Raw genomic sequence first — 15,158 nt, forward strand, 5'->3', positions numbered from 1 at the left:
CTCTCCTCACCATCCTATCAGTAAAGAAACCAAAGCATGACTAATCCAAAGGCATTCAGGGAAAACAACGCAGGTGGGTCTGGAACTCTAGGCCCTTGTCCCCCAGCATGGTTCTTTTTCTAATATAATCACAAGAATGCACCAGCCCAGTATTTCTTAGATCTTACTCTCCACAGGACTCTTCTGGAAGCCCAGTTAAAATGCAGATTCAGAATCATAGGTCTGGGGTGGGGCCTGAGATTCTGCATTTCCTACTAGTGTCCGGGCAATGCCAAGGCTGCTTGTCAATTGCAAGTCTTTCTTGTGGGATTCTTGTACGTGTTGAAGTTTGAGAAGCACTGCTCAGACCAGCAGGTTTCTTTCTTTTGAGACAGAGTCTCGCTGTGTTGCCCAGGCTGGAGTACAGTTGCGTGATCCCGGCTCACTACAACCTCTGCCTCCTGGGTTCAAACGATCCTCAGCCTCCTGAGTAGCTGGGACTACAGGCATGTGCCACCATGCCTGGCTAATTTTTGTATTTTTAGTGGAGACAGGGTTTCGCCATGTTGGCCAGGCTGGTCTCGAACTTCTGGCCTCAAATGATCTGCCCGCCTAGGCCTTCCAGAATGCTGGGATTACAGGCATGAGCCACTGCGCCTGGCCTGACCAGTGGTTTTCCTTTTTTTTTTTTTCTGAGACGGAGTCTTGCTCTGTCGCCCAGGCTGGAGCGCAGTGGCGCGATCTCGGCTCACTGCAAGCTCCGCCTCCCAGGTTCATGCCATTCTCCTGCCTCAGCCTCCTGAGTAGCTGGGACTACAGGCGCCTGCCACCACGCCCAGCTAATTTTTTGTATTTTTTTTAGAAGAGACGGTGTTTCACCGTGTTAGCCAGCATGGACTCTATCTCCTCCTGACCTCATGAGCTGCCTGTCTCGGCCTCCCAAAGTGCTGGGATTACAGGTGTGAGCCACCGCACCCGGCCTGACCAGTGGTTTTCAAATGCTCTTTAGCTGTGAAACTTTTCCTTGAAATGAAATCTTCTGCAGATATGCATCTGGAAAACAGGTGAAAGGGAGCCATAGTGAAGGAAGTGGATGCAGAGGCCCTGCCTGCCCAGCCTCCTCCTCCTCCTCTCACAGTGCCCTCTCTGGCATGTATCTTCACAGGACACTAAGGCTTCTGGGAGCACAATCTAAAAACCGCTACACTAGAACAAAGAGTGGATATAGAGCCAAGATGTTATTTGGGTTCGAGTTCCTGGTCTTGCATGTATTAGTTACATTGCTCTGCACATATTTTGTTAGAAGAGGATTCATCTCTCTAGGACCACCTCAACTGAGGATAAAGATAGTTCTGCTTCAGGGTCCACAAGGCTGATATAAAGATGAATCTGGCTAACAAATGTGAATGTACAATATGCACTGTGAGGCAGTATCAGGATGCAAAGTCATTCTATTTTTCCTTTTAGTATCATTAAAAAGTGAAAACCTAAGCAAAAAATGGAATCACAACAAAACAGAAAACCATGACACTAGACGTATGCAGAGGGTGTCCCTTTTCCCAGTAGTCCTATGGCTCTGGGAAGGAGAGAATATGGAATCCAAGTGATGTTTCCCCAAGGCCCTCTGCAGTAAGCAGGAAGCCATTCCCACCTGCCTGCAATCCTCACTCAGCCTGGCCATCCCCCAGTGAGTGGTCAGACAAGGTGTTGGCCTGGATCATGGCTCTAGAATTCTGTAAGCTTATGGGGAAGTATTAGGCTCAGGAGGTGGATGCAGAGTCTCCCTACCTCCTCCTCCTGCTTTGCTGTAGGCCAGAGTGGACTGGGCAAATCAACGCTGGTCAACACGCTCTTCAAATCCCAAGTGAGCCGCAAGGCCTCCAGCTGGAACCGGGAGGAGAAGATCCCCAAGACAGTGGAGATCAAAGCTATCGGGCATGGTGAGGACCAGGCAGGGACCCCTATGGGCTTTGTTCAGTGAGTGCCTCTGCTGGAAAGGGGAAAGAATGGGGCTTATTGAAGAATAAGACCAATAAAAGGCAACCTTAAGAAAGAACAGACTTCAGCACTGCACTCTGAAGCAAACTCCTTAGACTGCAGGTTCAGGGAAGAGAGAGCAGGGAGCTCGAATGGAAGGAGGTGAGATTTGAGGTGGATGATAAAGTACAGGATTTAGACAGGTAGAAAGAGGTAAGGAGAGGGCAAGTATGGTGGCTCATGCCTGTAATCCCAGCAGTTCGGAAGGCCAAAGTGGGAGGATCGCTTGAGTCATGGAGTTCCAGACCATCTTGGTCAACACAGTGAAATCCTGTCTCTTTTTTTGTTTGTTTGTTTTTTTGTTTTTTGAGACGGAGTCTTACTCTGTCTGTCGCCCAGGCTGGAGTGCAGTGGCGCTACCTCGGCTCACTGCAAGCTCCACCGCCCGGGTTCACGCCATTCTCCCGCCTCAGCCTCCTGAGTAGTTGGGACTACAGGCACCCACCACCACACCTGGCTAATTTTTTTGTATTTTTAGTAGAGATGGGGTTTCACTGTGTTAGCCAGGATGGTCTTGATCTCCTGACGTCATGATCTGCCTGCCTCGGCCTCCCAAACTGCTGGGATAACAGGCGTGAGCCACCGAGCCTGGCCTGAAACCCTGTCTCTTAAAAAAAAATTAGCTGCGTATGATGGTGCGTACCTGTAGTCTAGCCATTGGGGAGGCTTAGGCGAGAGCATCGCTTGAGCTGGGGAGTTCGAGGCTACAGTGAGCTGTGATCGCACCACTGCACTCTAGCCTGGGTGACAGAGTGAGACCCTGTCTCTTAAAAAAAAAATAAAAGAAGAAGAAAAAGAAATGAGTAGAGAGGGTATTCCAGATTCCAGGTACAGGGAACAGCATAAGCCATGATATTGAGATGGAGAAGACCCTAAATTTGACTTTTCCAATAACTGATCCTGAAGAAGAGGTCTGGGTCCCCCTAGCTAGTAGGCTGCCAGGTACCTGGGGTCAGCTGTAGGACTGACCTCTCTGATACATTTTCTTTTCACCCCCAGTGATAGAGGAAGGTGGTGTCAAAATGAAGCTGACCGTCATCGACACCCCAGGCTTTGGAGACCAAATCAACAATGAAAACTGGTATCTGTCTGCCTCTGAGATCTTTGCCCTAAAGACTCTGCTGGGAAGATACTTACTATGGTGCAGATTCATTCATGTTGAGAACCATCTGCACCCTCCATGCTCTGTAGTTCCCGGTAGCCCAGGCCAGGGCCCCTGGGGAGCTCCACCCCTGCTAACTAACCATCCAGGAAAGCCATCGGTGCGGGGGCTGAGGGGGAATCCAGCAGCAGGTATCCTAGGCCCACCAGGGAATGACATGAATGTAAGGAGATTGCTACCAGATCATGCCTAAGCTGAACCCTAGGTCTTGTTCTTCTGATGCATCTATCTACTTTCCCTCCCCATCAGCTGGGAGCCCATTGAGAAGTACATCAATGAGCAGTACGAGAAGTTCCTGAAGGAGGAGGTGAACATCGCCAGGAAGAAACGCATCCCTGACACTCGTGTCCACTGCTGCCTTTACTTCATCTCCCCCACGGGACACTCGTATGTACCAACCCTACCCCTATTGCCAGGCCTGGTCTGGTTCGCATCATCTGTGCCCATTCTGGATTGGATGATCCATACGTTGACTCAGCTAGGGAGGGCCAGATGGGCTGGAACATAGTCATGGCCCATGACCTTGGGATTCCCCAGACTTTCCACGAGGAAGTTTGACTTTCTTGCTAGGAGGTTAAAGCTGTCCAACATCAGCCACCAATATCTGCCCACTGGTGTCCCAGCAGCACGGCACAACTGTATCAGCAAAGAGGACTTGGTGAATGTGAGCAGAGGGCACTTCATTTATTCACCAAATACCTGCTTTGGAAAAGAATTGGAGTTGAGGGGAGCAGCAAGAAGGGTGAAATAGGGCAGGGCAGGGCTCCTGGATTGGGGCTGGTGTTTGGAGGGTAGGGACCCAGTTGTAGGCATTTAGAAAGTACCAGCCTGGAGTGAGGCATTGTGTGTCCAGAGATGAAGGCCAACCATTGTCATGAAGTACTATCTGATAGGCAGAATAAGACACACACAAGCATGTTGGGAACTCTGATTGTGAGTGACGGGTGGGCCCCATGAAGGAATTGTTGGGAACAGGCAGAGGATGGAGATCCTAGGGGGCAGGCCAGAAACCTTCCTGCAGAGACAGGGGGAGGGGGGTCCCATAACATTACTAAGCCCAGCTGCTGGGCCACAGTTAAGCTCTTCAAAGGATGGCACAAGCAAGGTAGGCCCCAAATTTTCTAGGAACCAGGCAGTGATGGTAGGGGGAGGAGAGAGATGAAACAAGACCCCTGGGCTAGGCCCAGGAACTCAACAGAAGGCTGGTTTTATCCCTCCCTAGGCTTCGATCCCGTGGTCAGAATGAACCATCAGACAGCCTGACTTAATGAGTCCCTGAGATTGCAAAATAGAGCCAAGTTGGGGTCTCAGAGCCTGAGGTAGGATGGGGGATAGACTGTCACATTGTGGGAAGGGCAAGGCCTCCAGCTTGGCCCTGCAGGACTAACTCTGGGGGCTAGGAGGAGACCTGTCAAGAAGTAGTCTGATAGGCAGAACAAGACATACACACTAGGCATGGTGGCTCTTGCCTATAATCCCAACACTTTGGGAAGCCGAGGCAGGAAGATTGCTTGAGTCCAGGAGTTCAAGACCAGCCTGGGCAACATGGCAAGACATTGTCTCTACACAAAATTTAAAAATTAACCAGACATGGTGGTGTGCAACTGTGGTCCCAGCTCCTCTGGAGGCTGAGGTGGAAGGATGGCTTGAGCCCTGGAGGTCAAGGCTGCAATGAGCCAATGACCATATCACTGCACTCCAGCCTGGGCGACAAAGTGAGACCCTGTCTCAAAAAAAAAAAAAAAAAAAAAAAAGACACACACAGTGTTGTTTTTTTTCGTTGTTGTTGTTTGTTTTTTGTTTTTGAGACAGACAAAAAAGGAAAAAAGACACACACGCACAAGGACATATGAGTAGAGACAATAGTCCACAGATGCTCCCAGGAGAAAGAAATCCCTGAGTCAGAAAAGATGTCATGAAGCAGTGGTTTGTGGGGGGCTTAAAGAGAGGCAGGATCCGCATGGGGACTGAAGAAGAAAAAGGCAGGTGTTGAGGCTCCTCGGCAGATGGCAAGGCAGTGGGGCTGTGTTGGAGAGGAGAGGTAGCAGCCTCTTGGCTTCAGCCAGATGCCCAGCCCAGTGCTCTTCTCCTGTGGGTGTCCTGGAGTGGTGGCGGTGGCTGAGTTGGGGAGGGCAAGGTGGCTCTGATGATCCCGCCTTTTCTGTGCCCCAGCTTGCGACCTCTGGATCTCGAGTTCATGAAACACCTCAGCAAGGTTGTGAACATCATCCCTGTCATTGCTAAGGCTGACACCATGACCCTGGAGGAGAAGTCTGAATTCAAGCAAAGGGTGAGAAGGCCCCCCTGTCTTCTTTTCCTGTTCCCATCCCCTCCTTTCTCTCCGCTGGGTTCAGGCCATCTCCTAGCCCTCATCATTCTGCCTTCACCCCCACCCTCAACCCTCCCCCAATTCTCCACCCCAGCCCCCTTCTTAACCATTCAAGAGGCTGAGGTTGGTGGTATCTGGGGACTATGATGAAGAAAAGATGGCGCAGCTCCGGGCTGCCTTCTTCCCACCCTCCAAACCTACCTGTGAAGACCACTGAATACATGTATCACTGTGAACATAAGAAATCACTCCTCAAACGTTAGCCTAATTGAAGGACTAGACTAATTGACTAATTAGTGAGTCAGCTGGCCACTAGTCCTCACTGGCATCTTCTCTTTTTTTTTTTTTTTTTTTGGAGTCTCTCTCTGTCGCCCAGGCTGGAGTGCCGTGGCATGATCTCGGCTCACTGCAAGCTCCGCCTTCTGGGTTCACGCCATTCTCCTGCCTCAGCCTCCTGAGTAGCTGGGACTACAGGCACCCGCCACCACGCCTGGCTAATTTTGTTTTTTTCTTTTTAGAAGAGATGGGGTTTTACTGTGTTAGCCAGGATGGTCTTGGCTAGTCTCGATCTCCTGACCTCGTGATCTGCCTGCCTCGGCCTCCCAAAGTGCTGGGATTACAGGCATGAGCCACCGTGCCCAGCCCTCACTGGCATGTTCTATAAGCTCAGCCCTGTGCTGGATGTACAGGGTTGGGGAGGGGGGATTTGAGAGAAATGAAAAGACAATTGCTGCCTTTAAGAAATTTACAATCCGGTTGGGCGCGGTGGCTCATGCCTGTAATCCCAGCACTTTGGGAGGCAGAGGCAGGCGAATCACGAAGTCATGAGATCAAGACCATCCTGGCTAACACGGTGAAACCCTGTCTCTACTAAAAATACAAAAAAATTAGCTGGGCGTGGTGGCAGGCGCCTGTAGTCCCAGCTACTTGGGAGGCTGAGGCAGGAGAATGGTGTGAACCCAGGAGACGGCGCTTGCAGCGAGCTGAGATCGTGCCACTGCACTCCAGCCTGGGCGACAAACCGACACTCCGTTTCAAAAAAAAAAAAAAAGAAACTTACAATCAGCTAGGGGTGGTGGCTCACGCCTGTAATCCCAGCACTTTGGGAGGCCAAGGCGGGTGGATCACCTCAGGTCAGGAGTTCGAGACCAGCCTGGCCAACATGGTGAGACCCCATTTCTACTAAAAATACAAAAATTAGCTGGGCGTGGTGGCATATGCCTGTAATCCCAGCTACTAGGGAGGCTGAGGCAGGAGAATCACTGGAACCCGGGAGGTGGAGGTTGTAGTGAGCCAAGATCGCACCACGGTACTCCAGCCTGGACAACAGAGCAAGACTCTGTCTCAAACAAACAAACAAACAAACAACAAACAAATAAAAGTTACAATCAAATAGAACAGTGAAGAGGTCCTGGATGGTTTCCTGGAGAAGGCAAGACTTAAGTCGACCTTGAAAGAGAGCAAACAGTCTCGGAGTAGGGGGAGCCTCACCTTTCTTCCTTCCAATCAGGAATATAACATGCAGGGGTCTAAGCACTCCCCAGAGGGCTCAGCTGTGCTGCTTGTGTAAATCCCAGTCTCGCGGATCCTGAGATGAGCAAGCTGGTTGCGAGGTGCCTGGGACCTGAAGTTGCACCTCCTGGCCTCTTCCTCCTCTCAGGCTAGGTTGTAATTGTATAGCTGGGGCTTGCATTTATTCACCTTCTTCCTGCTCAGGGTCTCAGAGTTCAGAGATGACTGTGGATTATCCAGGCTGGATTTGGCTCTCTGCCCTCAGCTCACGCACACAGGTGCACACACCCCTCTTTTCCATTACCCTGACACTTGACTACCTTGTTTCTTCTCCTCGCCTCTAGGTTCGCAAGGAGCTTGAAGTAAATGGCATTGAATTCTACCCCCAGAAGGAATTTGATGAGGATTTGGAGGATAAGACGGAGAATGACAAAATCAGGGTGGGTGCCTGGGGTACTGCTGCTCCACTGATGCCCCCTTGGGACCTCTGGGATGTGTATCGTGCACGTCCTCTGTCTTTTCCCTTTCTGTACTCCCCCTAACCTTGCCTGACCCAGACCAGAAGTGACATAGGGGGATGGGGAGGACTATGGCCCTGGACTGTGAACTCACAGAAGGGCTCCCTGTACCCAGAAAGCCTTCTATCCTCAGACCACACAAAAGCCTCCTTTTCCCCCACAAGTTCTGGCAAAAACAGTATGTGGGGTGATGGGAGGGGCAGCAGGCAGGAAGAGCATCAGGCTGGGGTCCAGGAGGACCTATGCTGTGGTCAGACCCTGCTTTAGTTTCCCGTCTATGAAATGCAGGGGTTAGACTAAGTGAGTGGCTTATAGGCTTTTACCCCCACTAGAATAACTTAAAAAAATTAAATTGGCTGGGTGTGGTGGCTCATCCCTGTATCCCAGCACTTTGGGAGGCCTAGGTGGGAGAATCGCTTGAGCCTAGGAGTTCACGACCAGCCTGGGCAACATGGCAAAAATTTATCTCTACAAAAACTGCAAAAATTAGCCAGGCATGGTGGTGCATGCCTGTAATCCGAGCTACTCGGGAGGCTGAGGCAGGAGAATTGCTTGAACCCAGGAGGTGGAGGTTGCAGTGAGTTGAAATCATGCCATTGCACTCCAGCCTGGGCAACAAGAGTGAAACTCTGTCTCAAAAAAGAAAGTACAAAGCGCTTTGCAGCTGAAGGAGAGCTGATTCCTGAGGCTAACCAGCGAGGCAGTGGTACAATTGGGACTAGACCCAGGACTCTTGAATCTCAATCGGGTGCTCTTTTCAAGAGACTGAGCCTTGCCCTTGCCATCAGTGGTATCTCTGAATGAGCATCAGAAGTGTGTGGTTCAAGGCTAGAGGACCATATGCCGTCCTGCTCCTGAATGTCCATGTTGTTGGAGGATGATGGTGCACATGTGTCTGGTTTGTGTTTCTGCCCCGTACAGCAGGAGAGCATGCCTTTTGCCGTGGTGGGAAGTGACAAGGAGTACCAAGTGAATGGCAAGAGGGTCCTCGGCCGAAAAACTCCATGGGGAATCATCGAAGGTAATTCACTGCATCTTCTGGAAGAACTGGTTGCTGATCAGTTATTCAGTCCCATTTATTAAACATCTATAGATCAAGGCACTGTCTCAGGACATATGAAATGAATGCCAGCCAGATTCTGCCCATAAGGAGCTTACAGTCTCATTGAGAAGGCAATGCTCACAGGCAGGAGTAACAAGAGACTGATTTAGCACCTGACTGGGTGGCACTGACTTGGCGCATCAAAGGAGTTCAGAACACGGAGAGATTAGTAAGGCCTGGAAAAACTGAGAAAGGTTTTCACAGGAAGGGGGATGTGATCTGACAAACTGCCGGAGGGTTGTTCAGGTGTTGCCATTTCCATTTTATTATGAATGGATGTGACCTTGGGCGGGTCTTGATGATTCTGAAAGTGGTCAAAGAATCACTTTAATGACTTCATTCAATATGAAGGGAGGAGAGCGGGTGCTCCTGTTCTCAGAGTATAAGCTACCAAAGCACCGGAAGCTCAGGTTAAAAGCCTTGTCCAAAGTCACATAACTTGTTAGTGGTGAAACTTGATTTCAGACTCAGATTTTTTTTTTTTTTTTTGAGATGGAGTCTCACTCTGTCATCCAGGCTAGAGTGCAGTGACGCAATCTCAGCTCACTGCAACCTCTGCCTTCCAGGTTCAAGTAATTCTTCTGCCTTAGCCTCCCAAGTATCTGGGACTACAGGTGCGGACCCTGATTTTTGTATTTTTTATTTAGCCCAAAAAATTAGCCCAGCTAATTTTTGTATTTTTCGTAGAGATGGAGTTTTGTCATGTTGGTCAGGCTGGTCTTGAACTCCTGACCTCAGGTGATCCATCTGCCTTGGCCTCCCAAAGTGCTGGGATTACAGGTGTGAACCACCATGCCTGGCGATTTTACTTTTATTTTTAATAGAGGTGGGGTCTCACTGTGTTACCCAGGCTGATCTCAAACTCCTGGGCTCAAGTAATCCTCCTACTTTGGCCTCCCAAAGTGCTGGGATTACAGGCATGAGCCACGGCACCCAGCCTCATGTCTTAATCCTCATTCTGTTCCAACAGTGCTTGGCCAATGATTTGCAAATACTAGGTATTCAATATATGTTGAATTGGATTTGTCATGTAGTGCATGACCTTTCTAAAATGGCTTAATTATTATTTTCTCTGTGTTACTTCCAATCGGATTATAAGATTCGGAAGAATGGGAAGTGTATCTTAGGCCTTGGCCAGTTTCTCAGACTTGGTATTAGTTTTCTCTTCTATAAAATGGTAAAAATTATAGTCCCTCTTGGCTATTATTCCACAGCGTCTAGAAGGATGTTGTGCCCATTGTAGCTGCTTAATAAATATTTGTTCAATGAATCAAATCCAGTACACCCAAGTGAACAAACCTCTGGAAGGGTTACAAAAAATAACCTGTCCCATAGCTTTCTCCTAAATGCCTCCGTGACCCAAACAGAAGTTCACCTCCTGGGTGTTGCTGTATTAATAAACTGACTACTTGTTTTGCTTTGTTTTGTTTTGTTCATAGTGGAAAACCTCAACCACTGTGAGTTTGCCCTGCTTCGAGACTTTGTCATCAGGTAAGATGTCTCCCCTCCAGCTGTCCAGATAGCAGGTTGAATTATTTGGGGTCAGGGTCTATCTGTTCAGATTCACCTCCTGCATCTCCAGGTCTCTCTGACAGAGCTTTCTGCTCCAGTTCCAACTCCTGTTGCAAAATGGAAGGGGCTGTAGAAGAATCCTTAGCTCCTGGGAGTGGGTCCCATTCAGTGGGTCCAGTCCCTCGAAGTGATGTGTGTCACCGCCTCCTCTTCCTGCCCCTAATTGCAGCCCTCTTCTTCTCACCCTGTGTCCTCTAGGACCCACCTCCAGGACCTCAAGGAAGTGACACACAACATCCACTATGAGACTTACAGGGCCAAGCGGCTCAATGACAATGGAGGCCTCCCTCCGGTGAGCGTGGACACAGAGGAAAGCCACGACAGTAACCCATGACGACCACTTCTCTGTGTCATCACACATACCCACTTCACACACACACATCCCAAATACCACCACCAACCACCTTCTTCCTCTCAACTCTGTCCCACAGGCCTGTCTGGTATTTGTGGAGCATCTTGTCTGTGTGTGTGTGTGTGTGTGTGTGTGTTGTGTGTGTTGTGTGTGTGTGACAGAGAGAGAGCAAGAGAGCCTGTGTGTGTGCATGCAGGGGTGAGGTATTTTCACTGCCCTCCCTGGAGAGTCCCTTGTAAGTTTGGCTCCTCCATGCCTGTCCATTATCTGTCTCCTTTCCTTGTGTCCCAAAACAAAGCTGTTTGCCTCACTCAGGAGATCTGGGGGAGGTTTCATTTAAAAGTGCTGGGAACAGGTGAGCCACAGGCAACTCTTCTCTCGGAACCTGCACACAAACTGGGGCTATAGAGATTCTCCAAGGACAGATGGCAGTGGAGCTAGACCTGAGTAGGGGGCAGGGAGTTCAGGACAACCCTCCCTGTAAGTTGGGGGTGGTCTGGGGGTAAGGCTGGGGCTTCCTGGGAAAAGGAAGGCCATGAGAAGGCAGAGAAGTAGGCCAGAGCTGGCTTCTTGCAGAAAGCATCAGTGCCTACAAGTGGAGCTCCACCTTTCAGTCTGTGTCGTGTTCAGTGTCACAAAGCTACCACCTGTCACCAGAGCCTACTGCTGCTCTCCACTCAACTGGCCTCTGCTGCCAGGCCAGTGCCTGTCTCTGCTTCCGACTTTGTCTTCTTTCTCCCTTTCCCTCCCTCCCTCATACATTGCTTTCTCTCCCTCTCCTGCCTGTCTCTGACATCTCTCACTTCCTTTTAGATGAATCTACTTTAGGTTCATTCCTATATTTAGCATTTATGCCCAGTCTACTTCCAGAAATGACTTTAGACTGCCTTCACATAAAATCACAAAAGTATAGGACAGTACAAACTGAGATTGCCAGAGAAATTTGGGCCAAAGAAAGGAATAGGAAAGAAAGTTTCTGTAGTCAAGCACCGGAACAGGCCCTGAGCTCATAGGCAGCCAGCGTAAAGAGGGAAACACAGTGAGTTATGCAGTTCCCAGTGTCCAATTAAAGGAAGCACACATGCTAGTCACGTGAGACAACCTTTTATGGGGACATCAGGTTCTAGAACTAATTCTAAAGAAGTATCAGAAACAATATACATTATTTGTCTTTCTTAGTAATTTGGCTTCAAAGACAAATTTTTGACCACACCTCCCTTTTCTCCGTCAGACTTCTCTCCCTTCTAAGCAGGCTTCTCTGTTGCTCCATTTGCCTCATACATACTAGACCTCTCTTTTCTATTCCCCATCACTTTTGTGCTGAAGCTAATTATATTTATGTCTGTCTTTCTCTATTTTTCCCTAATTCCCTCTCCTCCTGACTCCTGTAGACATTCCCAATGATACCCACCTTCATACATTTAGGCTTTTCTTGCCTTTCCCTGAAGCCCTGTATTTATTAATGCATATATTTCCCCTGCTTGTTGTACAAGTAAGTTACTCTTTTCCTTTAATCTGTAAGATTCATGAAATTTGGGGCCGGGGAAACAGTTTAGCCTTAGGGAAGGGAAAACACTAAGTGAAACTGTTTACAATAACCTCATACAACCTCCTGTCCCATCTCCTGGTTCAGCCTAGGTGTTTCACTGGTCCTCTATGAATCCCAGCACTTATAATCCCAGTCTTTTATCACTCAGGTGCTAGGAAAAAAACATAGACTCAAGACCCAAGATTCAATGGACCAGGAGAAAGGGGGGCGGTGATCAGGTCACCGGTGACCCCAAACCTATGGTCTCGGTCTTTCCTGGAGGCTGCCAACCCAGCCCTCATCCTCCCTTGCTCACAAAGTTACAGGGTAGGCACCTGTCAGGATAGAACAGCAGCAGCGCTACAGCCCAGAGGTTATACATTTCAACAGAACAGGGATCCTTGGCTGCTGTAGAAGCAGTCCTGTATGGAGACCTTGGACCAGCAGGAGAAGATCTATGGGCATGGGAGGTGGGCGTTGGAAAGGCTGAGTAGGAATGGTGCCTGGCACCCCTGAACCATGATCTCAGCCTCCCTGGAGAAGGTATTTTATATGTCTGCTGCCAGCTGCTGGTCTCCACACCCTCAACTGTTCTCAACCCCCCTGCAGGGAGAAGGCCTCCTGGGCACTGTCCTTCCACCTGTGCCAGCCACCCCCTGCCCCACTGCTGAATGAAGGCCATTTCAAGCGCTGCTTCTCCCTCCATTCCTCTCAGCTGTTATTGCTGCAGGGCCAAGCCCTTTTTAGTGCTGTGCTCGTCCAGCTCACCACCACAGCCCCTCTCAGCCCTCAATAGGTGGGAGGGGCCAGCTGCCTCTTTAGGACAGTTGCATCCTCCATTTATCCAAACCACTCCTCTCCTCCCAGTGGAGTGGTGTTCTGCCAGCACTGCCCTACTGCATCATCTGTGTCAGCCGGTCTTAGCCCATCTGCAGGGTGAAAGAACTCATCAAGAGCTCCTTCTGCCCTTGTAAGCCCATCCCAGCTACTTGTAACCATCTCTAAGGGCAATGGCATTGCTCCCTACCCATTCATCTGCATGAGCTACTCTTGGCTTCCTTAAAGGGTCAAGAAAGCAATTTTTCTGCTTACTAGATTCATTGAGATCAGCTGTGTGAGCCCCAAAGTGGGACAAGGGTGTCTCCTTCATTACTTAAAGGTATTAATGAGGGTGGGTCACTACAGTTGTTGGGGAGCAAGGGCTAGGATCACTTTTTAAAAAATCACCACTTGTGGCTGGCCCAGAGTGCGGTTGTACATCCTCCCCAACTCATAACGCAGCCACTGAGGAAGAGTGGTTTTCCTAAGAAGACATTGCTGGAGTTGACTTTCTTCTGTCCAAACAAACAAACAAACACTAAACACACACACACAAACCCCCAGAAACCCACAATACGTACACGCTAAGGAAAAACTAGCACCCTTCTGTCCACTCAGCAATAAGAGGGATCTCTTCCCACCTACCCTACCTACTCCTACCCCCAACCCCCTTCCCCATTAATGTGAGTAATGAATTAGCCTGACCACAGGTGGTCACTGTAGGCTAATGGAAAATACCCAAGGGAGGGCAAAGCCCCCCCCCCCCCATCAGATGCATGAATGTTTGCGAATGTTGACTGCCACTGCCCCACATGCTGTGTCTTTATAGAATTCCCCTTTGCCCACCCTCTCCCTGTCTCCACCTGGACACAACTTGCTCAAAGGCTGGTGACTTGTGGGCCATTCATCTACAACCAAGTCCTGATGGAGCAAGAGGCCCACGCCTAGGGGATGCAAGAACAACCCATTTCTTAAATGTTACCAGTCCCAGCCAATCTTATGGTGACATCACAGTTAAATTTCCCAATTGAAAACAAGCAAACAGACACTCAAACTGGTCCTGTAATTGTTGCTAGACTTTATGTGTTGTACAACTAAACATTGCTGTTTGAACAGTAACTGCCTGGCCTGTCTTATTTGTGCTCCTTGACCAAATCAGCCATTATGTCATCTCACCCATGTGTGGAGGGTGAGACTCTCTTGGTAAGAAATAGCCACAGATATTAGAGATGAAAACACTTTGTGAGGTCAGTTCATCTTCAGTTGGCGTGAGGTCGGGCCTCAGTCATTATTTTCTAGTGTTTCATATCCAAAGTGAGTAATGGATGGGAGGTTGAGGTGGGAAGATGGCTTGAGCATGGGAGGTTGGAGGTGCAGTGAGCTGAGATCATTCCTGACGGGACCAACCCAAGTTCATACCTAAAGGCAGGGGGCTAAGGGGGCAGGTGAGGTCGGGAGGCCACTCACCTATCACTCACCCCTTCGCGCTCCGAGCCAATTCTCAGGGCCCGTCCCTTTCTCCCCTTTCTCCAGTGGGGGCCTTTATCCTGACTCCGCCCCGTCCCCCGCCCCCGGCACTGCCCCGTCACGTGACCCGCTCTCGCTCCTCCTCCTCCTCCTCCTCCTCCTCCTTACGTCATAATCTCTGCCCTCCCCTTCAGAGCCGTGCCCCACGGCTCGGCGCAGGTCCCGCCCCTTTCCATCTGCGGGGCGGCAGGAGGCCCGAAGCAAGATGGCGGTGAATCGGAGCCACACCGAGAACCGCCGCGGGGCCCTCATCCCTAACGGTGAAAGGTGCCTGAGGGGAAGCACGGCGTGCTGTCGGAGGAGAGGAGATGAATGGGATAGACACGGCGGCTCGCAAACTCTGAGCGAATCAGGGACTTTGCCGCCTTTTTTGGGCGCGGCGGTCTAGCTCCGCCCCCGACTGTTGGGAGCGCGCCCCCTCACTGGTGTTCTGGCATGTGAAGGTGGCGGAGGCCGGAACCCGTGGCCTCGTGCGTTTGAGGGGCGGGGGTGGGAATGCGCCTCTTCAAGGCGCGGGGCCCAGACGCGTGTCTCCTCAGGGCGGGGTGGGGAGGGGGTGCGAGACGCGTGTCTCCTTCGAAGAAAGGCCGGAGCTGACCGGCGGTCGTGAGCAGCCGGGGGCCTTCGGTGGCAGCGCGGCTGCCCTTGGGTGCCTGCGACTTTGTTGGATGAGGACAGGTACTGGGTGTGCATCTCCTTCTACTCCCACGAACAAGGTGTT

The 15,158-nt window shown here is 50.3% G+C and overlaps 2 protein-coding genes across 10 annotated transcripts in view; both read left to right on the top strand.

The window, feature by feature from the left end:
* Nucleotides 1–14,029, top strand: part of SEPTIN3 (septin 3) — a 29,358-nt gene extending 15,329 nt beyond the window's left edge. For 2 of the 4 annotated variants that reach the window (XM_054469960.2, XM_054469961.2), the window contains 9 exons: nt 1,791–1,919; nt 3,016–3,097; nt 3,428–3,565; nt 5,351–5,468; nt 7,364–7,459; nt 8,459–8,558; nt 10,079–10,130; nt 10,410–10,503; nt 12,701–14,029. In XM_054469960.2, coding sequence (XP_054325935.1) covers nt 1,791–1,919; nt 3,016–3,097; nt 3,428–3,565; nt 5,351–5,468; nt 7,364–7,459; nt 8,459–8,558; nt 10,079–10,130; nt 10,410–10,503; nt 12,701–12,766 — 875 coding nt within the window. In that variant the 3' untranslated portion in view covers nt 12,767–14,029. Of the gene's footprint in view, nt 1–1,790; nt 1,920–3,015; nt 3,098–3,427; nt 3,566–5,350; nt 5,469–7,363; nt 7,460–8,458; nt 8,559–10,078; nt 10,131–10,409 lie in introns of all 4 variants that reach the window. The other 2 variants (XM_054469962.2, XM_063662964.1) reach the window with 2 other exon arrangements.
* Nucleotides 14,030–14,543: 514 nt separating this feature from the next.
* WBP2NL (WBP2 N-terminal like) overlaps nt 14,544–15,158 on the top strand; it is a 34,165-nt gene continuing 33,550 nt past the window's right edge. For 4 of the 6 annotated variants that reach the window (XM_063662967.1, XM_063662968.1, XM_063662965.1 and 1 more), the window contains exon 1: nt 14,565–14,704. In XM_063662967.1, coding sequence (XP_063519037.1) covers nt 14,643–14,704 — 62 coding nt within the window. In that variant the 5' untranslated portion in view covers nt 14,565–14,642. Of the gene's footprint in view, nt 14,705–15,158 lie in introns of all 6 variants that reach the window. The other 2 variants (XM_063662969.1, XM_054469975.2) reach the window with 1 other exon arrangement.

The sequence above is a fragment of the Pongo pygmaeus genome, chromosome 23 (genome assembly GCF_028885625.2).
Source record: "Pongo pygmaeus isolate AG05252 chromosome 23, NHGRI_mPonPyg2-v2.0_pri, whole genome shotgun sequence".
Taxonomy (NCBI): Eukaryota; Metazoa; Chordata; class Mammalia; order Primates; family Hominidae; genus Pongo; species Pongo pygmaeus.